Below are 24,043 nucleotides of genomic sequence, written 5' to 3'. Positions count from 1 at the left end.
GGTGAATTCTACCAAACATTTAGGGAAGAAAGTATACCAACTCTCTACAAACTCTTGTAGAAGTAAAAACAGAGAGAATATTTACTAACTCATTCTATAAGGCCAGCATCACCCTAATACCAAAACCTGATGATGGCATTACATGATAGGAAACCTCCAGATGAATATTTCCATGAACGTAGGTGGGAAAAAAAACTCAACAAAATATTAGCAAATTAATTCCAATAGTGTATTAATTATGCATCACGACTAACTGGAATTTACTCCAGGTATGCAAGGTTGGTTCCATAACTGATAATTTAATTTATTTATAATTTAATCAATTTAATATAATTTAATCAATTAATCAAAAATATCAACAGGCTAAAAAGAAAAATCATGTCAATAAATGCAGAAAAGGATTTTACAAAATCCAACAGGGATTCATTATAAACACTTGCAGCAAACTAGGAATAGAGAGTAATTTACGCAATCTGGTAAAATTTATTTACAAAACACCTACAGCCAACACCCATACTTAATTGTAAGAAACTAGATGCTTTCCTTTAAGACTAAGAACAAGTTAATGATGTAATCCTCTCACCACTCGTATCAACATCATTTGAGAAATATAGCTAATCTAATTAAATGAGAAAAAGAAGTAAAATACATACAGAAGAAATAAAAATGTGTTCTGTTTCTAGATGACATGATTGTCTTGACAAAAAAAAAAAACCAAAAGAATCAACAAAAGAACTCCTGGAACTAATAGGTAATTATAGAAAGGTACAGTTATAAGATACAAGGTTAATTACAAAAGACTATTGATTTCTATATACCAGTAATGAACAATTGTCATTTGAAATTAAAAACACAACACCATTTACATTAGCATGATAATGAAGTAATCAGGTAAAAATAAGTACAATAACAAAGTAAGTACTATATATATATATGAGTAAAACAATAAAACTGATGAAAGAACTAAGTAAATAGATATTCCATGTTTATCAATAGGAAGACTCACTATTGTTAAGATGTTCTTCCCAACTGTCATGCCAATGTTCATAGAGGTTTTATTTACTTATAATTGTCGAAAATGGAAACAACCAAGATGTCCTTCAACAGGTAAATGGATAAACAAATGTGGTATATCCATTCAGTGGAATATAATCAATGATAAAAAGAAATGAACTATCAAGCCACAGAAGGACATGGAGGTATCTCAAATGCATATTGTGCAAAAGAAGCCAGTGTTAAAGGGCTACCTGTTGTGTGATTCCAACTATATGAAATTCTAGAAATGACAAAAATATGGAGACAGTAAAAAGATTAACGGTTCCAGAGATTGAGAAGGGTGGGAGGGAGGAAAGAATAGGTGCTGCACAGGAGAATTTTAGAGCAGTGAAACTATTCAATATGACACTTTCATGGTGGACACATGGCATACATTTGTCAACACCCACAGAACTTTACAGCACAAAGAGTGAACCCAAATGTAAACAATGAACTTAATAATAATGTAACAATATTGATTCATGAATTGTAACAAAGCCGCCACTAATGCAAGACATCAATAATAGAGGAAACTGTGGATGGAGGGGAGGGGATATATGTGAACTTTGTCCTTTTTTTAGGTAAACAAGGTCCTTTGCATAGCACAGGGAACTATATTCAATATACTGTAATAAACCATAATGGAAAAGAGTATGAAAATGTATAAGGTATATATATATATATATATATATGAATCACTTTACTGTACACCAGAAACTAACACAGCATTAAAAATCAACTATACTTCAATTTAAAAAGAAAGTACAGTTTATTCTTTTTACCAAAAGATGCAAAATAAAATAATTAATTAAAAATAAATGAAGACTAGTAATACTTATTTTATGGTGACGTAAATTCTACAGGTCCAATATGCTTTTTTATGCACAACTGGTTGCTAAGAAGGAAATAATTACATTTCCATAGGTAGTTTCCTGGGCAGAATGAGATTAAGAACCCAACCTCTTATTTTTTTGAGGTCCCATGACAGTCTTTACGAAAGAGTGAATTGTTCCTGACTGATATTCACTGACAGGGTGAATTCATCATGAGAGAAAAGAATACTGACTGGTCACCTGAACTCAACGCCAGGTTCAAGATATCTGTTGAGAAAAGTTTACTCTGGAAAAGAGTGTAAGGATTGGCATCACTTTCAGATCCGAGAACCCTGACATTGCAGATCTCTTTGGAGACAATGCTGGGCATATAAGTATGAATTAGATAATTATAAATTTGGGACTCAGACCTGTGCACCGTTGGAGCTTGTACAGGTATCTGGACCAGCAAGAACATCAAACTATGTTACACTGGTTTTCTGTGTTGATACCTTTTAGCTGCAACAAAAATTTGAAAAAAAAAAAAAAAAAAACAGGAAAAGCATAAACCAAAAGCTGTGAATGGATCAGATAATCTTGTTTTCTCTAGATGGCATTTGGAAAGAAACCTAGTTTGTTCTCACTGGACAAACTCTGTATTCTTGGACAATTCAGGAGAACAAAAAGAAATCTCAAAAATTTGAGATTTCTACAAATTTAGCAAGTGGAGATAGAACTAGTTTAATTGGAAAAATTGAAAAGATATGACATCATGAGTACTCTCAATCTGCTGAAGTATGTCATACCTATTTTGATGGCATATCATACTCTTTTTAAAACTACTCATTACAGCAAAGAAATGATATAACATAGATTCTGACCTTCATAATGGACTTAACATATTAATCTAATGATTACACAATAGAGTCTAAAGGTATATGTATCCCTGTCATTCATAAAGTAAAATGTACTGGTGGGGTAAGATGACAGACGGAAGCACATTATAATGAGCTAAAATTGGGTACCTAAAACCTTACGAAAGTATAAAATAGAGAATCAAACTAAGTAAAAGACACTTTATGCAAAAAAGTCACTGAAAGCTGGCAGCCCGAGAATGAGAAAAATCTTTCAAGAACCCACATGACTAACAGCATCTCCTAAAATGACACCCCTCCAAAAATAATAATATAGATGGTGTAGTGAATTGAGTGGTGGCACCCCAAATGATATGTACACCTAGAACCTGTGAATGTGACCTGATGTGGAAAAAGGGTCTGTTCCAATATAATTAATTTAAGAATATCCAGATGAGATAGTCCTGGATTAGGTGGGTCCTAAATCCAATGACAAGCGTCCTTGGAAATGAAGAAAAGAGGGGGAAAGAGACAAAAGGAAAAGGCCATGTGAAGACAGAGGCAGAAATCGGAGTTAGGCAGTTACAAGCTAAGGAACACCAGCAGCCTCCTAAAGCTAGGAGAGCGGCATGGAATTCTGTCAACACTTTGATTTCAAACTTTGGCTTCCAGAACTGTGAGAGAATAAATTTCTATTGTTTTAAGCCACCCAGATTGCGGACATTTGTTATGGCAGTCATAGAAAACTCATATAGATGGTAACAAAAGTGGGTAAAATTCTGAAACAGATCTCAGTAGTACTCCACCTTGGAGAGAGGCAGTGGACATGTCTGCTGGAGAAAGCCAAGTGAAGTGGGCAAATGACCCCTGAATATCATAGTCTCTGTCAAAAGCAAAACGCTTCACTCTTAATTGGAAGGAAATCTTGAAGACCAAGTGACCACTCTCTCACCAAGAAAGGCAGCTCATCAAACCCCACAATGAACTTAAAAAGATAAATTGTTAAAAAAGGAGCACATCCTTGCTCACCAATACAACTGACCATAACTTTGCCTTCTTGCATTCCCCTGCTTTACTACCACCCTCACACACCCCTATCCATCCACCCTGTGTTCCCAGGCTTCATAAGAGCAGATAGAAGAGACAATACCATGTCCTCATTTAGAAGTGCTGAGAAAAGACAATGTTGTCTGGTAGGTGAGAAAAGTGTCATAGGATAAGGAGTAGAGAATAAATATTAGAACAGAGTTGGCCACAGTAAATTTCAGATGAAAATAACAGGGCAACTATATAGAAATACCAGGGACAGTAATAAGGCAATTTATAGATAAATGTTCCTACAAAAGATAACCCTCAAATGGAAAAGTAAAATAATTTGTGACAGGGGAAAATTTTCCTCCAAATGACTGAAACAATGGAATTAACAAAGGGGAATATCATATACTATTTAAAAATTAATATAAAATGATTGCCAGTACATTATATCATGGTAGCATGACTGAACTTCAAGATAAAAGAAGAATAATTTAAGCGTTCGGGTAGAAACGGCACATCATCCTGGGGGGGGAGGGGGCGGTGATCAAAATGGCTTCAGTTTTTCCACACCTAAATACAAAAGATAATGGAATAATAGCCACAAAATTCCGAGGGAAATAAAATGTGACTTGAAGAATTTTATACCTAGCCAAGTTATTGTTTAAGTATAAAGTGCATGGGTAGAAAATTATGCATCCATGTCAAAATGTAGGGGACAGAGCACTCATGAGCCTTTTCTTAAAGAAGAAGAAAAAATCTGCTACAGTAGCCACAAAATCCAACCAACTAAAAGAAAAATGCAGACTCTGCGGTGAAAAGTGAATTGATGAGCATAAAATTCACTTCCTTCTAGAGTTAGAGTGGCCTCTCCTCTCCCTGCAATGTCTTATATTCTTTCATTTTCCTCATACCTCTTGCTACTATCTGAAATTTTCTTATTTGTGAGGGCAGAGACTCTCTTGTTAATCACTATCCTCCAGCATCTAGAATATTACCTAGCACAGAGTAGACCCCTCAAAAACAGTTATTGACTGAATGAATGAATGCACATACTTTACTATATTTATATAAAAAACTTGAAATGTCATTTTTAAATTATAGTGTAAAGATGTTAATGTACATGTGTGACATTGTAAAATTTATTACATGACTTACAGGTTTTACCATACTAGTTATACTCATGACTTCTTACCACGCTTGGTTTATGTGCTACCAATACATGCACATGTAACTTACCTAATGTCTTGCTTATTGTTGCTGGACCAGGCATTGTTTACAGTTTTGCTTTCAGAATAAAGCACTCCCTTGAGACTCTGCATGATAGTTTGGTCTACCATGCTTGGTTATATTGCTTTCCTTGACATTTTTCTTCAGTAAATCTCTATCTTTGTTCTACCCGTGACCATCGCACCTCAGCTCAGCAGAATCTTTAAATAGATTCAGTCTAGTACTTGGCTGCTCATTTTCTCTCATTCATAAAATCCTATGAGTCCTATAGTTGGACAGTGATATATAAAGTTCAGGCAAGTAGTAAGGCAGTTAGAGAATACAGTATACAAGCACCGGTGATTAGAATTTTATATTTGGCACATTTGTTAATTGCTGATTGCCATGCTTATGACATAATATGTAACCATTACTGCATATTAACCTTAAGATGGATGAGTGATTAAAATCTCCTAAAATGATCATTGTGCATACGTTGGCAGATTTGCAATGAGTTTTTCTAGATCTCTGTAAAATCTTAACTTCTGTTCCTTAATAGTTCAGTTTAGCATTTATTAAGCATCTGCCGATTATAATCTGCCATCTCAAAGATGTATGATATGCACTATAAGAACTCTAGTGACTGGAGAATTACAATTTTAATAGGACTTTGAAAAATGGGTAGGTCTTAAGGAAGTAAGATTGGAGTCCAGGTTTTAATGCAATTTTGTATGCATCTACAAAATGTCTGCTAGTCATTACCTGCAAGTTGTTAATTTTTTTCAGTTATACATATATAGATAGAGATATAGATATATATCTCTATATGCATTCTTTTTCAGATTCTTTTCCATTATAGGTTATTACAAGATATTGAGTATAGTTCCCGGTGCTATATAGTAGGTCCTTGTTGGTTATTTATTTTATATATAGTAGTGTGTATATGTTAATACCAAACTCCTAATTTATCTCTCCTCCCCTCCCCCCATCCCCTTTGGTAACCATGTTTGTTTTCTATATCTGTGAGTATACTTCTGTTTTGTAAATAAGTTCATTTGTATCATTTTTAAAGATTCCACGTATAAGTGATATCATGTGATATTTGTCTTGTCTGAAGTCACTTAATATGGTAATCTCTAGGTCCATCCCTGTTGCTGCAGATGGAATTATTTCATTCTCTTTTATGGCTGAATGATATTCCATTTTATATATATATATATATATATATATATATATATACAGCTTCTTTATCCATTCATCTGTTGATGGGCATTTAGGTTGCTTCCATGTCTTGGCTATTGTAAATAGTGCTACAATGAACACTGGGGTGCATGTAACTTTTCGAATTAAGAGTTTTCTCCGGATACATGCCCAGGAGTGGCTGGATCATATGGTAGTTCTATTTTTAATTTTTTCAGAAGCCTCCATACTGTTCTCCTTAGTGGCTACACCAATTTACATTCCCACCAACAGTATAGGAGGGTTGCCTTTTCTCCATACTCTCTTCAGCATTTATTATTTGTGGACTTTTTAATGGTGGCCATTCTGACTGGTGTGAGGTGATACCTCATTGTGGTTTTGATTTGCATTTCTCTAATAATTACTGAAATTGAGCATCTTTTCATGTGCCTGTTGGCCACCTGTATGTCATCTTTAGAGAAATGTCTTTTTAGATCTTCTGCCCATTTTTTGATTGGGTTGTTTGTTTTTTGATGTTAAGCTATATGAGCTGTTTGTATATTTTGGAAATTAATCCCTTGTTCGTAAGCTGTTAGATATTGAATATGAGTATAAAAAAGACCAGTCTACGAGACAAAGTCCCAGTCCTGTAAGATCACAGTTTTGAAGGAAAGACAAACTTTTAAATAAAGAATTATAACACAATGGGATAATGCTGATATTAAAGATAAAAATATTTAGAGACAGAAACTTATTAGGTATGGGAGTTGGGGAGTTGCCTTTAATGGTCAATGACCTATGTGGCTTGAGTTTTGGTTGAGATGTGAGTGTATAAAGTTTGGAAGTTAGGCTGTGATCAGATCTTGGAAGACCTTGTGTGGCAACCTGAGGAATGTGAACTTGATTTTCTAGGACTAGGTAATAGGGAGCCATTGATGGTTTTTTAAACTTCATAAACTTCATAGAATTAGATCTGGGATTTAGAAAGATAATTCATATGGCTCATATAAAATAAATTAGAGATGAGAAACATTCAGAAAGATGGTTATTTCAGTATTCAGAGTTTACATATGACAGTGGATGTCCTCTGAAAGTTTGGGAATGTGTGACTATTGATACTGTCAATCAAGCAGTAACTCTTTGATTTTATGAAGATACAATGGAAAACTTAAAAACTGATGAAATGTAGTTCTTGCACCAGAAACAAGTAAATAAAAAGTAGTAAATACTAAGTGAGTAGATGGAGTTCTTAGAGCAAAGTTCCCAAAAGGAGTAGTGGGACTGAAATATCCCCCAGCAGCTGGAGAGAAAAAGAGGAGACTATAAATTGCTTGATTTATCAGGGTGAAATTCTATTGAACTTCAAACTTATACATGACGATTTCGCATCTATAGAACTTGGAAGTAAATCATTAATAAATGTGATTTCAAATTTTTATTAATCCATGAAATTTTTTTTTTCAAATGACCCCTACATAGAACTCCAGTGAGGCCCTGAACCTTGACTATCATGCATCATCTCATGCCTATTTATAAGGGCCCCCCAAGTCATCCTGTGGAACCCCAGGATTACCTGGGGTAATCCTGTATGAAAACTACTTCTCAAGTTCAACGAACTCAGTTTTACAGATGAGTAAATTCAAGGAGAGACTACCATATGTCAGCATGGTGTTATAGGTCTACTGTTCTGGAATGAGAATGTTTGGGTCAGAGTCCCAGCTTTGCCACTTTGTCTTTGAGACTTTGAACAAGTCAGTTAACTGCTGTTGTGCCTTACTTTTCTAATTCATAAGATTAGAAATTTGGCTTGCATAATCTCTGAAGTCCATTACTGCTGAAAAATTATTTAATGCAAATAGTGGAAATGTTAAGATGTAGTTATCCACACCTCAGTTTCAGTGTTCTTCCCTTTGCACTGATGTAGGACTACAGTCTATTTAGAAGAAACAGAGAATGGATGCCCTGTATGAAACTTTTATATATGTCTCATAATAACATTCCTACACATCCAGAGTAGATATGCACAACTTCTTGATCTGTGGCACTACACCAGCTATAGATGAATATGCTGCCAGGTTTCAGTAATTATTCAGTGTTTCTATTTGACATGAACATTGATATCTAGGGAAATCTGCCAATTGCTGAATAATACCAGTCCTGGAACACTGTTTCTTATCCCCAAGCTTACCTAGCCACACCTTGATTAACACAAATGAATAAAATATCAAGTTATGTATCTAAGGGGTGTTGCTAACACTGGAAAGGCATCCCATAAATATAGCAAATATATTCACTTCCAGAAAAGACATGCAAGGCATATACAATTTTACACAAGATAAAAAATAGGTTTAAGACTAAGATTTAGGGCTTCCCTGGTGGCACAGTGGTTGAGAGTCCGCCTGCCGATGCAGGGGACACGGGTTCGTGCCCCGGTCCGGGAAGATCCCACATGCCGCGGAGCGGCTGGGCTCGTGAGCCATGGCCGCTGAGCCTGCGCGTCCGGGGCCTGTGCTCCGCAACGGGAGAGGCTACAACAGTGAGAGGCCCGTGTACCGCAAATAAATAAATAAATAAATAAATAATAAAACTAAGATTTATTCATTACCCTTTCGTGGTATCCCCCTTTGTTTCGTATTCATAACACTATAAGAGTTTCTAATGAATTTTGCTGGCTGATTGACTTTTAATTTTTTTTATTGAAGTACAGTTGATTTACAGTGTTGTGTTAGTTTCTGGTGTACAGCAAAGTGATTCCATTATACATATATATATATTTTCATATTCTTTTTCACTACAGGTTATTACATGATATTGAATATATTCTCTGTACTATATAGTAGGATCTTGTTATCTATTTTATATATAGTATTTTGTATGATTGACTTTTTTATAATTGTGCCTCATCAAAGAAATTCTATAGAGGTATTTTCACAAGTTGAAATTCACATTAACAAATTTTCTTTTCTAACTTTTCTTCATAAAAAGCATATTGAAGGTACTTTTATTATATTATTTTGATACACTATATTTGATAATATAGTCATTTTCAATGTTATTTTTGGACTGGTGTTTTTTGCTTTTATTCCTGGCCTGTTCTCTACAGAATGACCATCAATATTAATTGTTAAAGCACTTAACTTTCTATTTCCGCTATTGTTTATGTACTATGGAGACACGCAATATAAAACATACTATTTTATGAATGTAAGTTAAATGAGAAGCAAAATGACAATAAATTTCATTAGAATTGCTTTACTTTGGCTACTCTTGGTCACAGGAAGGACTGGAAATAACATAACCACACTTTGGTAGCCTCAGAGTTTTGATTAATTAACTTATAGTTGTTAATTAATAGTACTGTATATTCACCTTAGAATTTTAGCATAAAATTTAGTAGGAAACGTTTTAGCTATTAAATATCTCCCCCATTTCTTGAATATCAGAGCATAGTTATTCATAACAAATAATAACTGCTAAAGCCAACGATATACCAAAATTAAAAAACAAATGAAAAGGAACATAAAGAAATAGTAAAGAATATCTGATAATAAATATGAATTATTTTAATCTCTGAACTTAAAACCAATTGTAAAAAAAATATGCATTATGTAAGAAATACACCTGAAACAAAACATAGAAAATTTTTAAAAAGTCCTTATATAAAATGTAGAAACTGATCAGTAAAAGACAACCTAAGAAAATTGTTAAGAACAGGCTATTCATAGAAAAGGAAATGCAAACTGTCAATTAACATGAAATGATGCTCATTCTCTAGTAGTCATGGAAGTGAAAATTTAAGCTATAATGAGGCATAAATTTACACATATCAGGATTGGTAAAATTGTGAAAGGCTTATGACATCTAGTGCTGACAAGGATGTGACAAAACAGGCTCTCTTATTTGCTGGTAGAAGCATGAATCATTTTTACTGAACATAATGATTTTTAAATGAATATACCATTTCCTTCAGCAAGTCTTAATTATGGGAACCAATTCTACAAAAATGCAAACATTAATATAAAAGGAGATAATATACACATACAAATATATAAACACACATACACATACAAAGATGTCTATTGTAGTATTGTTTGTTGGAGCAAATATTGACTTTTTTCATCAATAAGAGAAGGGTTGAATAAACCTTGGAATACACTTAATGTAGAATATTATATAGCTATTTTTAAAAAGCTGTTCTAGATATGTTTGACTTAGAGTGATGCTCATAATATAAAGTGAAAATAATACAAAACAAGCTGAAGAGTAATGTATATATTATGATCCTATATTTTTAAATGGTAAAGGAAAGTGCCTTCATAATCCCTATATATGCATGTATATGTGTGAGTTTTGTATGCATGAATGTACATTACACATATGCATAGGTTTTTTTGAGCAAGAAGGGTATTCTTATCAAACTGCTAATATGAATCACCTCAGGTAGGTGATTCTAGTGGGGGCAGTGGAGAAAAATTTTAAGGTTTTCATTATATATCTCAGTATTGTTTGAATAATGATAAGCAAGTAATATATATGACATTAAAATATTTTTACGTGCAAAATAATTTAAAAAGTTAAAAGATAGGAAAACCATATCATGCAAACCAAAATCAAAACACCATAGTAAAAATAGGGTGAGAAAATACGTTATTGTCCAAACTGAAACACTTTTAAGAATGCAAGGGGGAGCTAACCAAACACGTTGTAATTCTGGTATAATCCAGAATGATCCCAGAAAACTGGGAATTATGTCTTGGGGATGTAATGTACAGCACAGTGACTACAGTTAATAATACTGTATTGTATATTTTGAAAATTGCTAATAGGGTGAACCTCAAAAATTCTCATCACAAGATAAAAATTGTAACTATGTGTAGTGATGGATGTTAACTAAACTTATCGAACTAGACTGATTGTGGTGATCATTTTGCAATTTATAAAAATATCAAATTATTGTTGAACACCTGAAACAAACGTTATATGTCAATTATGTCTCAATTTTAAAAATGTCTGAGGTTTGATATAGCTAAGGCAGGAATCTATGGTTTCAATATATGCTGGGTCACTTTTATGGGACCCTAGGTGGCAAGAGAACATTAAACTCCTATCTCGGTATTCACCTTGTCTAGGTAAAATCACCTCTGGCTAGAATGCTGATATTAAATGATATATAAAAACATTTAAGTTCTTAAGAAATCAGTCACTGTGGATGTAAGCCTAATCACAAATGCAGTCATTAAATGACAGAATGTTAATCTGTTGATTCCCCACCTGTCTGTATGAACAACCTTAGTAAACAAGTCCTCTCCTTGCCTCTCCATATAAGTTTTAGAATCAGGTTGTTTGATATCACAAAATAACTTGCTGAGATTTTTGAGATTATGATAAATCTATAGGTCAAGCTGGGATAACAAACATCTTAACAACGTTGAGTCTTCCAATCCATCAATCCATGAACATGGACTATCTTCCCATTTATTTAGGTCTCCTTTGATCTTTCACCAGAGTTGTGTAGTTTTCCTCATAAAGATCGTGTACATATTTTGTTACATTTATACCTAAGTACTCTAAACGTGTTGTGTTTTTAATTTCAAATTCCATTTGTTCATTGCTAGTATAGAAGAAAACTATTAACTTTTGTCTAACTCTGTATGCTGCAACCTTGCATAATCATTTATTAGTTCCAGGAGGTTTGTGTGTTTTTTTTTTTCTGTTGATTCTTTAGGATTGTCTGCATAAATTACAATGTCATCTAGTAAAAAAAACAGCTATATTTCAGCCTTCCTAATTTTTATATCTTTTTTTCCCCTTTTCTTGTCATATTGAATCACCTAGGTTTTTTCAAAATACAATGTTGATAAGCAATGGTGAGAGGGACATCTTTGCCTTGTTCTGATCATAGGAAAGTTCTGAGTTTCTCACCATTAAGTATGCTATTAGCTATAGGATTTTGAAGATGCTCTCTATCAAGCTGGAGAAGTTCCCCTCTAGTCCTTGTTTACAGAGAGGTTTTTTTTTGGGGGGGGGGGCTTGTTTGTTTTGTTTTTAATGAATGGATGTTGGATTTTGTCAACTCCTTTTTCTGCATCTATTAATTTGATCATGTGATTTTTCTTCTTTACCCTCTTAAAGTGATAGATTACATTCTTTGATTTTTTTGAATGTTGAACCAGTCTTACATATATGGGTAAATATCACTTGGTTATGGTGTATAATTATTTTATACATTGTTGGATTCAATTTCTTATATTTTGTTGAGGATTTTTGCATCTATTTTCACAAGACATATTGATCTGTGGTTTTCTTTTCTTGTACTGTCTTCATTTGGTTTTGGTATTAGTGTAAGCCTGGCCTCATATAACAAGATAGGAAGTATTCCCTCTGCTTCTTTCTTCTGGAAGATATTATAGACAATAACTATGATTTTTTCCTCAAGAGTTTGATAGAAATAATCAGTGAACCCATCTGGTCCTGGTGCTTCTGTTTTGTAAGCTTATTGACAATTGATTGAACTGCTTTTATAGATATAGGCTTATTCAGATTGCCTATTTCTTGGTAAATTTTGGCAGATTGTGTCTTTTAAGGAATTGGTCAATTTCATCTAGATTATCAATTATCATCTAGAATATCTATTATCCTTGTTAATGTTCATGGGATCTGTAATGATGTCCCCTCTTTCATTTTTGATATTAGGAAATTTGTGTCTTTTTTTTTTCTTAGTTAATCTGGCTAAGGCTTATCAATTTTATTTATATTTCCAAAGGAGAAGTTTTTTGTTTTGTTGAGTTTATTGATTTCCTGTTTTCAATTTAATTGATCTCTGCTTTAACTTTTATTATTACTTTTTTTTTTTTTTTGTCTTTTGCTTACTTTGGATTTAATTTTCTCTCCTTTTGTAGTTCCCTAAGGTGGAAGCTTAGATTATTGATTTTAGATACTTTCCTTATTTAACACATGCAGTCAATACTATAAATTTCCCTCTAAGCACTGCTTTCACTGCATCCTATAGATTTCAATGTTATATTTTTATTTATTTCAAATATTTTAAAATTTCTCTTGAAATTTCTTCTTCAATCCACATATAACTTCAAAGTATATTGTTTAATCTCCAAATACTTTGGGATGTCCCAGCTGTCTTTCTGTTATTGATTTCTAGTTTGATTCTATTGTGATCTAATAGCAGACATTATATGATTTCTATTCTTTTAAATTTGTTAAGATTCAATTTATGGCCCATAATTTGCTCTCTTTGGAGAATATTCAATGTGTTCTTGAGAAAACTATGTAATCTGCTGCTGTTGGATGAAGTATGAAGTTGCCTATGCATGCCAACTATATAGAGTTAATTGATTGTGCTGTCAAGTTCAACTATGTCCTTACTGATTTTCTGCCTGCTGAATCTGTCCATTTATGATAGAAAGATATTAAAGTTTTCAACTATAATAGTGGATTCATCTACTTCTCTTAGTATTCTATCAGTTTTCCCTCATATATTTAGACTCTTTGTTGTTAGCTGCATACACATTAAGAATTATCATATCTTCTTGGACAATTGTCTCCATTATCATTATGTAATGTCCATTTCATCCTGATAACTTTCCTTGCTCTGAAGTTGGCTTTGTTTAAAATGAACATAGCTACCCTGCTTTCATTTCATTAATGTTAGCATAGTATATATTTCTTCATTTTACTTTTAATCTATATGTGTCTTTATATTAAAAGTAGGTTTTTTATAGAGAGTATGTAATTAGGTTGTGTTTTTTTGACCCACTCTGACAATCTCTGTCTTTTAATTGGTGTATTTAGACTGTTGACATTTTAAAGTGATTATTGATATAGTTGGACCAATATCTACCGTATGTTTTTTACTGTTTTCTATTTTTCGCTCTTATTCTTTGTTCCTATTTTTGTCTTCACACTTTATCTTTTATGATTGTGACATTTTATGATTCCATTTCTGTCCTTTCTTAGCATAACAATTATACTTCTTTTTAAACTTTCATTACTGGTTGCCCTAGAGTTTGGTATATATATTTGCAACTAATCCAAGTCCACTTTGAAATAACTCTGTGCCACTTCACAAGTAGTACAAGTACCTTAAAATAACAAAATATCCCCAATAATTCTTTTCTTTCCTCCTGTCCCTCATATCACTGCTTCATTGATTTCACTTATATATAAGCATGTATTTTATATATATGTATATATATGTATATATGTAATCAAATTATATATAGTTAAATGCATTGTTGCCATTATTATTTTAATCAAAGTGTTAGAGCAATTCAGAATAAGAAGATAAAAGTTTTTACTTTTTTCTTCATTTATTCATTCTCTGATGCTCTTTCTTTTTCTATGTAGCTCTGAGTTTCTGATCTGTATCATTTTTCTTCTCTCTAAAGAACTTTTAACATTCTGTTCAAGGCAGTTCTACTGGCAACAAATTACCTCAATTTTTGTTTGAGAAAGTCTTTATTTCTTTTTTCCCTTTGAAGGCTAATTTCTCAGAGTACAGAACTCTAGGTTGGTGGGTTTTTCTCTCAATATTTTAAATATTTCACTTCACTTTTTTCTTGTTTGAATGATTTCAGAAGATAAATTGGACGCAATTTTTATCTTTGCTTTTTTGTAAGTAATTTTCCCCCGCCGACCCCCATGGCTTCTTTCAAGATGTTTTCTTTATCTTTGATTTTCTAAAGTTTGAATATGATATGCCTAGGTATATGACTTGGGGCATTTATCCTACTTGGTGTTCTGTGAGCTTTCTGGATGTGTGGTTTGATGTCTGGCATTGACTTGGGAAAAATTCTCAGCCATTATTGCTTCAAATATTGCTTCTGTTCCTTTCTCTCTTTCTTCTGATATTCTTGCTATGCATATGTTACACATTTTGTAGTTGTCCACAGTCTTAGATATTCTGTTCCATTTTTTCCCCTGGTATTTTTTTATTTTTTTCTTTTCAGTTTTGGAAGTTCTATTGTCATATGCTCAAGCTCAGAGATTCTTTCCTCAGCCATGTCTAATTTAATAAAGAGCCCATAATTCCATTACAGTGCTTTTTATCTCTAGCATTTCTTTTTGATTCTTTCTTAGAATTTCTGTCTTTCTGTTTACATTATCCATTTTTTCTGCATATTTTCCCATTAAAGGTCATAGCATAATAATAATTTTTTTAAAAAATTCCCAGTCAGGGGCTTCCCTGGTGGTGCAGTGGTTGGGAGTCCGCCTGCCGATGCAGGGGACGCGGGTTCGTGCCCTGGTCCGGGAGGATTCCACGTGCCACGGAGTGGCTGGGCTTGTGGGCCGTGGCTGCTAGGCCTGCGCGTCTGGAGCCTGTGCTCCGCAACAGGAGGGGCCGTGGCAGTGAGAGGCCTGCGTACCGCAAAAAAAAAAAAAAAAAAAAAAAAAAAAAAAAAAATTCCCAGTCAGATAATTTCAACATCACTGCCATATCTCTCTCTGGTTCTGATGCTTGTTCTGTCTCTTCAAATTGTGTTTTTTGCCTTTTAGTATGCTTTGTAATTTTTTGTTGGAAGGTGGACATGATGTTCTGCATAAATAAACCTGTGGTAAATGAGCTTTTAGTAATATAGTGATAAGGTGTGGGGAGATGGGAAGCTTTCTATAGTCCTTTGATTAGGTCTCAGTCTTTTGATGAGTCTGTGCCCCTGGATTGTAAACTTTACCAGTGCTTCTCAATACCTACCCACTTAGGTGAGAAAGGATATCTAGCAAGGACTGGAGCTGGGTATTTCCCTTACCCCAGATAGGTTAGGCTCTGATAAAATTCCAGCAGGTTAGGTTCTCATAAGGGGAGGCCTTGTTAAGAATACCATAACACTCTGGCATATTTCAAAATCAATGCTTTTTTCCTCTCTCTGCCAGAAGCACATGGGGATTTTTCTCATATTCACTGTGAGGATCTCATAGAACTCCTGTAAGTAAAGCTCAGAAAAAGTGTGAGCAAAGGGGGCACCTCCAGTGTTAGGTCCCCTTGGAATTTTATCTCTAAGACTTGTCCATTCTGAGCTTCCAGTAATTCATCAATTACAGTTCAGGTTTTTCTATCCCAGCATTGGTTCACATGGAGGTTTCCGCTCCTGGGTTTCTGGTTCTCTAAATTGTAATTATTGCATCAGCTGTCTGTTTCTCCAATATTTGGGGAGGCAGTTTACCCTGTGACCTCACTTCTCTAACAGATATAAGAAGAGTTGCTGATTCTTCAGTTTGTTCAGCATTTTACTTGTTATGATGGAATGGTGACTTCTAAGCTCCTTACCTCCCAGACTGGAAACTGGAAGTCCTACACACAACTGTATTTTCATTCTAATATTCTTTGACTTATATAGAATTAAATTAAGTGATCTAATTAAATAATAAGTATAACTTAGTGTTAAGGAATTGACTTAGTAAATATGCAACTCCAATTGTGAATGCAAAAACACGAGTATATCAGAAACTGGAGTTGGGAGTCTTTGGTATACTGTGAGCATTAGTCAATATATTTTACAGAAGGAGTAGAATATTGATTATCCCAGCAAGTTAAATGAAGATTAATTAGTCAATTCTTATACATATGTTCATGTTTGTGCATATGCATATACATTTGAATATATGCTTATATATAACACCTTTTTCTTTTGAAAGATTTTTATTATAAGCATGTTTTATTATAAGCATATGTTCTTGCTTATAAATATTATCTCAAAACAAATATCATATCTGCTTAATACTTCATTTTACCATCTATTATCAGCTGTTTTTCTAATTTAGACTTGCTTTCTTTATGTGAATAGATTTTGTACAAGACAACTTGACCTTTCGGTTGGCATTGTATATTATGGATCACCACCTTCTTAAAACAGTCTATTCCCCAGGTTTTCTAACTTTCTGGCTTCTTTATGTATGTTCTTGGATCTCTGAATGTAAACTCAAGCTTCATCTATTTAAAACCAAACATATTTTATTCACACTATCTCTACTACTATTCCCTATCTCAGTGAATGGCAACACAGTATATCCTGCTGCACACACCAGAAACCCAGGAATCATCCCTGGTCTGTCAATCTTCCTTAACTTTAATTCTCAAATAGTGTTATATTTGCTTTCTAAATATTTCTCAAGTCTTTTCACCTATCTCTACATTCTTTCCCACCACCAAGTCCAATAAACCATTATTTCAAGCACTATGTAATTGTCTCCTAAAGATTCACACACATACTTTCTTGAACCTTTCCAAACCATTTACCATGCTGCTATTAATATGAACTTTGAAAACGGTATTTAGTCATTAATTATTGATTTTAGGATCAAGACAAAGCTCCTTAACATGTCCTTAAGCCCCAGCATAATTTAGTTTCCTCCAGATCTCTTTCGTATGAAACCGGTGATTTCTCTTGCTTTCTCAGCTATATACCGGGTTTCCCTTGCTCTCTTTCATCCAGCAGCCTATCTGGCATTATTCCCTCCCACTTAACTGAAGCCATACATGCTGTTTTCTACATCTTTACGCTTCCTCTATTTTCTTTTTCTCTAGTTTACTCATGCTTCAGATTTCAGTTGAAGTGTTCCTTTCTTAGGGAAGGCTTTACTGAGGTTCCTAAGTAAAATCCTTCTTTATAGGCTTTATGGTAGCATATACTTTTTACTCATAACAATTATTAATTTGAGATTTGACTGTGATTATTGGATTGATGTCTGTCTTTACCACCAGACAGTAAATTTCTTGAAGGAAGGAACCCTCTGTGATTTTGATCACAATTCTCTCTTCACTACTATATGGCACATGGTAGATGTTTGACAAGTATTTGATTGAAGAATAAATGAATGACTTTTAATTTAAGCAAGGAATTAACTACCAATTCTTACAATAATCTGGTAAGCTACCTAATGGTAAAATTTGTAACATTTGAAATAGGATTCCAAGAACAATACAGACTTTTTCAATTTTCATACAGGCTACAGATTTCATTAAAAATAAGTTTCACTTTTCAAAAGGTCCTCCAAATGAGTCTTTATATGCCATAAGACTTTGGGCCGTGAGTGTGCTGTGATAGTGATAATCAGAAATGAAAAAGATTTCTGTAGGGACCAAGATCATTTTCAAAGAATAGTAAGACACGAGACCGAATCTTTCTTCTTCATATCAAAACCCCAATCCTCAGGCCCAGACCTACAAAATAGAAGGAGAATAGAAAGGAGACAGCTATCAGTTATGTAGCTGCCAATGAGAATCATTTATGGGCAGTAAATAGACATTAGTTCACTTAGAACACATGTAACCATGAGTTCCCCATTAGAACAGGCATATGGAAGACATGTTGGAGAAAACCACACAAAATTGAATCTTAAAAAAATCAAAGATAAATATATAAAAGAAAAAAGTGAAATAGAAAATCAGCTGTGTATATAATTAGTGTTTCTGGGGAAGGGGCTACTGTGCATGCATTAGAAAAAAATTCAAAGATAGAAGAAAACTACGCTAAAATGAAAGAAAATGCAATTCTACAAATCGAAAAAACGTTAGATATTTTAGGAACAACTTATGTAACATAATGTTTTACACTGGAAAATACTGAGTTCACAGTCAATGTGATCTTGGCTTGTTTCTTTCATATTCATAATAAAGATGAAGAAATATTCAAATATGTCAAGATGCCTGTAAGAAACTATTACTGATAAAGTACTTCTACTATTTGTTAAATCAAAAGATAGATATATAAGGTTCTTTCCAACTCCATGATTCTACATATCTTAGTCTGAGCCACCCTTCTCACAGGGCTTAAATGGAAACAATTTCAGAAAGCAACTGTAGTTGGCACTCATGTATGCTTATGTTAAATCTATTCATAAAATGCACTAAAGTCAACTAGTCAACTATAATTGTGACTTTTATAGGAGTCAACATTTTGAGTCAAACTTTTAAGTGAGAGTTTTATCTACTGCTGTACACATCTGGCAAACAAATTACCTGGTATAAAAACACCCTTTCTGTATCTGCCAAAAATGAGTTTTGTTAAATACCTGGAGCAATGAAGTGGCTTAACCAATATGGCTTTTCAAATACTCGTGTGTCATGCAATTGATTAAAATGCTCCAAGAAATAGGTACTAGTTCATATAATATTTTTGGTAAATTGGAAAACATCATACAGATTAGCTGCACATTTGTTTATCTTCTTTATTTGATGGATGGCATGGCAAAAATGAAAAGCATGTTTTATCAGAGAGAAATGTATACATGATTTATTATCCTTCTTAGGGTTAAATGCAAGTCAATAGGAAAATGATTTAACAGGCAAACATTAATTTTCCACTATCTTTTCAGGAATATGTATAATGGCAACATGAGGATAGTTATAGAAAAATATATCTATTTGCACTTGAGATATTTGCAGTATGACTGGGATGTTTGGCACTAACAAATCTTCTGTTTACATAAGCATACTTTTACAAATATAAGAAGTGATGTACAAGTGTCCAAGGATGCAGCATCTGCCCTTTACATCAAATGGCATAAGAAAATGGGACTATGTTTTCTTGTCTTTGTTGCCCTATCAAGCTTGGCAGAGGACTTTGCCCATTGGCCTGTAGTAAGTGTTGAATGGTTAAATAAATGATTACGTGTTCAGGCTGTAATTCCTATAGATAAAACAGATACATTTAAAGTCAAGATGAATCCAGAGACCATTTATGCTTTTCAGTGGTGAGAAGAGTAATGCATATTTTTCTGAGAGGTAGATGAAGATTAGAAGCTCATGATTACATCCTGCCATTACTCCACTTTTTATCTGTTCCTTAGATGACAACACATAGGCTAAAATTGCTTGAAGTCCTTCTAGAAGCTCTGATATCATGGAATGCTTAGTTTGCTGGACAGAGCTAGTCCAATCCTGTGCATAAAGAATCTGAATCCTTAGGAAATTCTTCCTAATATGTCAAGTACATTCTTTTTTTTTTTTTTTTTTTGTGGTACGTGGGCCTCTCACTGTTGTGGCCTATCCCATTGCGGAGCACAGGCTCCGGACGTGCAGGCTCAGCAGCCATGGCTCACGGGCCCAGCCGCTCCACGGCATGTGGAATCTTCGCGGACCGGGGCACGAACCCGTGTCCCCTGCAACGGCAGGCGGACTCTCAACCACTGCGCCACCAGGGAAGCCCTCAAGTACATTCTTGATTCAGCTAATCCCCACCTTCTAATACTACATTCCTTAGAAAAGAAAAATGAGAATGTGCCAGTCTGCCTTCCCCGCCTCTTACATGACAATGACAATGCACATATTCAATCTCACTTTCTTCTCAGCTAAATTCTACCTCAAACATCCCCAACTGGATTATTTAAAATACTGCAGAATGAATTTCAACTTTACTCACTGTCAAGAGGCTTTGCCTTCATTCTAAAGTAAATTCCCTTTGTTGCTGTTTGATAGTGACAGGAAATTGGACCAAATAACCTCTTAAATGGATCTCAACTTCATGATTTATATTTATATAAATATATATTATATATATATAAAATATAAATATATATATTATATATATATAAAATATAAATATATATATTATATTTATATTTATAGTATGTCTATATAGTATAACTTCTAAAATAGGTACTTTTATTTCCCCCAAAAAGCCAGTTTCTCTCAATGATTTCTGAGATTAACCTATGGAGTCTGGGGGAAGCTCTAAATACGTGAGGGTTTGTGTATATACTTGTTTATTCTTCAACTATAGATAACTATTCTTCCTGCCTAGTCAGCTAAGTCAGACTAAAGTTATTTTCCTTAAAATGCACATATAAATACCAAGTATTATAACATTGTTATTTTTATAATTACTACATGATAGAAAGGTCCCCAGTTTAACCATATTATTTTATATTATTTATTACAGGACAGCATGATAGACTTTGATAGCAATTGCCTGAATAACGAACCTAACTTTTTTAAAAAACATTCATGTGATGATAATAAGGTAATGACAATTATTTGGAGTTTATATGTCATTCAAGCTTGATTTCATAGAAGCTTATATTTTTTATATCTGTTAATTATATTTATTATATTAATAACACAGTCTTTTGGCTCTAACCCGACAATTCCCATTGATATGTTAAGTTATACTATGGTCTTTTATACTTTTCTTTTACAAATAGCCCTATGCTTATTTGATAAATATTCCTTTTAATTTTAGCATTTCATTTTCACCTTGAAAATACTAGAAGAACTGCTGAATTCAAAGACACATCTCTTATTTCTAAAATTTTTATGCAGGAAAATCCTTGTCACACATACACACACACACACAAGTAATGGGTGTAATTTAGTTGTAGGCATTTTGAAAATTTTTCTTTCAATATTTGCTTATCTTCAAACCACTACCACTTCTATTTGGTATAATATTACAATCTACAGAACTTCCAACAAAAATTTGTGTCATCTCTTTCTGCAGAAACTAGTGTGCTATTCAATAGACTTTTTTAAAACTCACAATAGCTGAGTTAACTTCATGGCATTTAAGAGTATATCCATAAATTCTGCTTTTTTTAAAATTTCTTACATTAAATATTTGAAAAACTTGTTTTAGGTGAATAGGCCCTTTATTTTCTTATTGCCAGCTATTTGTCCATAGCTCAAAAAGGGCAAAAATAATAACAATAAGAAAAGTCACACATACCTTTCACTATTATTGCTTCCAGAAGACCTCTCCTTTAGTTATATTGTTTAAAATTGAATAAACTTGTTATATGTTCACTCATAAGCGATAAGATCACACATAGCAAAGAAAAGAGACTTTAAAAAGTCAGATAATCACTAAACTGGGTTCTAGACACTTTAGGCTGTCACCTGGGAGCTAAACAGTTTCAGTCTAGTTGCTCTTCAGTCATGCGATTAACTGGAATAGAAGAAAACTGGGGTGGAGGTGGGGTGTTACTTAGCAATACAGTTCTGGCCTTAGGCTCCTTAGGAAAGCTTATCACTTCTTAATATTTTATTTGAAACAGCCTTTCTGATGTTTTTTCTGTAATAGGAAGCTTCGTTTTTATATCGTGCTGCTCGAAAGTTGAAGCAATTCCTTAAAATGAATATCAGTGACGATTTCAATCTTCACCTATCAACAGTTTCACAGGGCACATTAACACTGTTGAACTGCACCAACAAGGTAAGCTGAGGACTGTTTGAACAAAAATGTAAACAACTCCAGTGATAAGATACTGTCATTCTCTGATGATCAAATCCGTTAGCATAGAAATCTAAGTGCTTATAAGAAAACTGAAATACATTTACTCAATTCTAGAAGACGAAAGCCTCAACCTGTAAAATACCTATTCATCTCTTGGCTAGGGCAAAGAAATTGTTTTTAAAAAGGTACTAAAAATAAATGAAAGCAACATTGTAAGTCAACTATACTTCAGTTAAAAAAGAAAAATAGGGCTTCTCTGGTGGCGCAGCGGTTGAGAGTCCGCCTGCCGATGCAGGGGACGCGGGTTCATGCCCCGGTCCGGGAAGATCCCACATGCTGCGGAGCGGCTAGGCCCATGAGCCATGGCCGCTGAGCCTGTGCGTCCAGAGCCTGTGCTCTGCAACGGGAGAGGCCACAGCAGTGAGAGGCCTGCATACCGCAAAAAAAGGAAAAAAAAGAAAAAAGAAAAGAAAAAAGGAAAGTAAATAAATAAAAGAAAATAATAAATTTTATTGTCATAATAACTTTCAAGGAGGCTAGTGTGATAAGTTGGGTGAGGAATGGTAAATTTTTATTTCTAAAATGTCTTAATTTTAATCCATATATGTACACACTTATAAGAACTCATAGCCAATAAAATGGGTAATCAAATGTATTTAACAAATATATTTGTATATAAAAATTGGGCATATTTATGTCCAACAACTTTCAAGTTTTTTGCCTCAATAATTTTGATAAATATAGGGCTAAGTTTTTCCTACTTCACTGCTAGTGGTCATGAAATATAAACAATAAAACAAAATTTGGAAGACATTATCTTGAGACTAGACAACAGTTTCTTCATCTGCAAAGTGGAGAAAAATATAGTACCTACATTATAGGATGTGAAAATGATATAATATAGAGTGCTTAGTACTAAAAAGTTTCAATAAATGTTTTATAATTACTATTATTATTATTATTTTTACTCCCGTAGTTGCCCATAGAAGGTAAAATGGTAAGATTGTCCTTGAGCCCTACTGACAGTGATGAAAATATATATTGGACCGTATAAGTTGGACCACTTCATTTATCATTACATTATCTACTTGATGCAAGCCAGTCTCCTCTTGGTGTTGTGGATTTGCCAAGCTTATTTCCAATCTTGTCCCCTTACTAATGTTAGTCCCTTATATGGAATTTCTACTGTTCTCTTTTCTGTAAATCTGATCTCTCTTGTTCTATGCATCCTTTAAGGCCAAGCTTAAGATTCATGAAGACTTTACATTCTAGCCTACCATCTCTTAATCCTTATTTATAGTGATTTAAAGTACAGTCAGCCTTTCATATCCATGGGTTTCGCATCCTCAGATTCAACCGTGGATCAAAAATATTCAGAAAAAAATCTCTAGAAATTTCCAAAAAGCAAAACTCGAATTTGTCAAGACACATCAACAACTATTTACACAGCATTTATTTTGTGTTTACAACTATTTACATAGCATTTACATTATACTGAGTATTGTAAGTAATCTAGAGATGATTTAAAGTATACAGGAGCATGTGCCTGGTTATATGCAAATTCAGTGCTATTTTATATAAGAGACCTGAGCATTCATCCTTGGATTTTGGTACCCACTGGGGTCCTGTAACCAATCTCCCACAAATACAGAGAGACTACTGTACTATCTAATGCAGGAATAGCAAGTTCGTTTCATGTTGCTTACACATCCAGTTACTTAGTAATGGCTTATGTTGTGCA

General features: G+C 33.7%; 1 protein-coding gene and 1 pseudogene across 3 annotated transcripts in view; one reads left to right on the top strand and one right to left on the bottom strand.

Annotated features, from left to right (window-relative positions):
• LOC116742775 overlaps positions 1 to 21,858 on the bottom strand; it is a 131,851-nt pseudogene extending 109,993 nt beyond the window's left edge.
• The window catches only part of IL7 (interleukin 7), a 54,736-nt gene that overhangs the window by 26,858 nt on the left and 3,835 nt on the right, over positions 1 to 24,043 (top strand). For 2 of the 3 annotated variants that reach the window (XM_032609925.1, XM_032609926.1), the window contains exons 3-4: positions 21,013 to 21,093; positions 22,150 to 22,281. In XM_032609925.1, coding sequence (XP_032465816.1) covers positions 21,013 to 21,093; positions 22,150 to 22,281 — 213 coding nt within the window. The remainder of the gene's footprint in view (positions 1 to 21,012; positions 21,094 to 22,149; positions 22,282 to 24,043) is intronic. The other variant, XM_032609927.1, reaches the window with a different exon arrangement.

This window comes from Phocoena sinus, chromosome 17, assembly GCF_008692025.1.
Source record: "Phocoena sinus isolate mPhoSin1 chromosome 17, mPhoSin1.pri, whole genome shotgun sequence".
NCBI classification, from domain to species: Eukaryota; Metazoa; Chordata; class Mammalia; order Artiodactyla; family Phocoenidae; genus Phocoena; species Phocoena sinus.
Note: the sequence above shows the minus strand (reverse complement) of the source record. Positions and strands in the feature narration are given on the sequence as shown.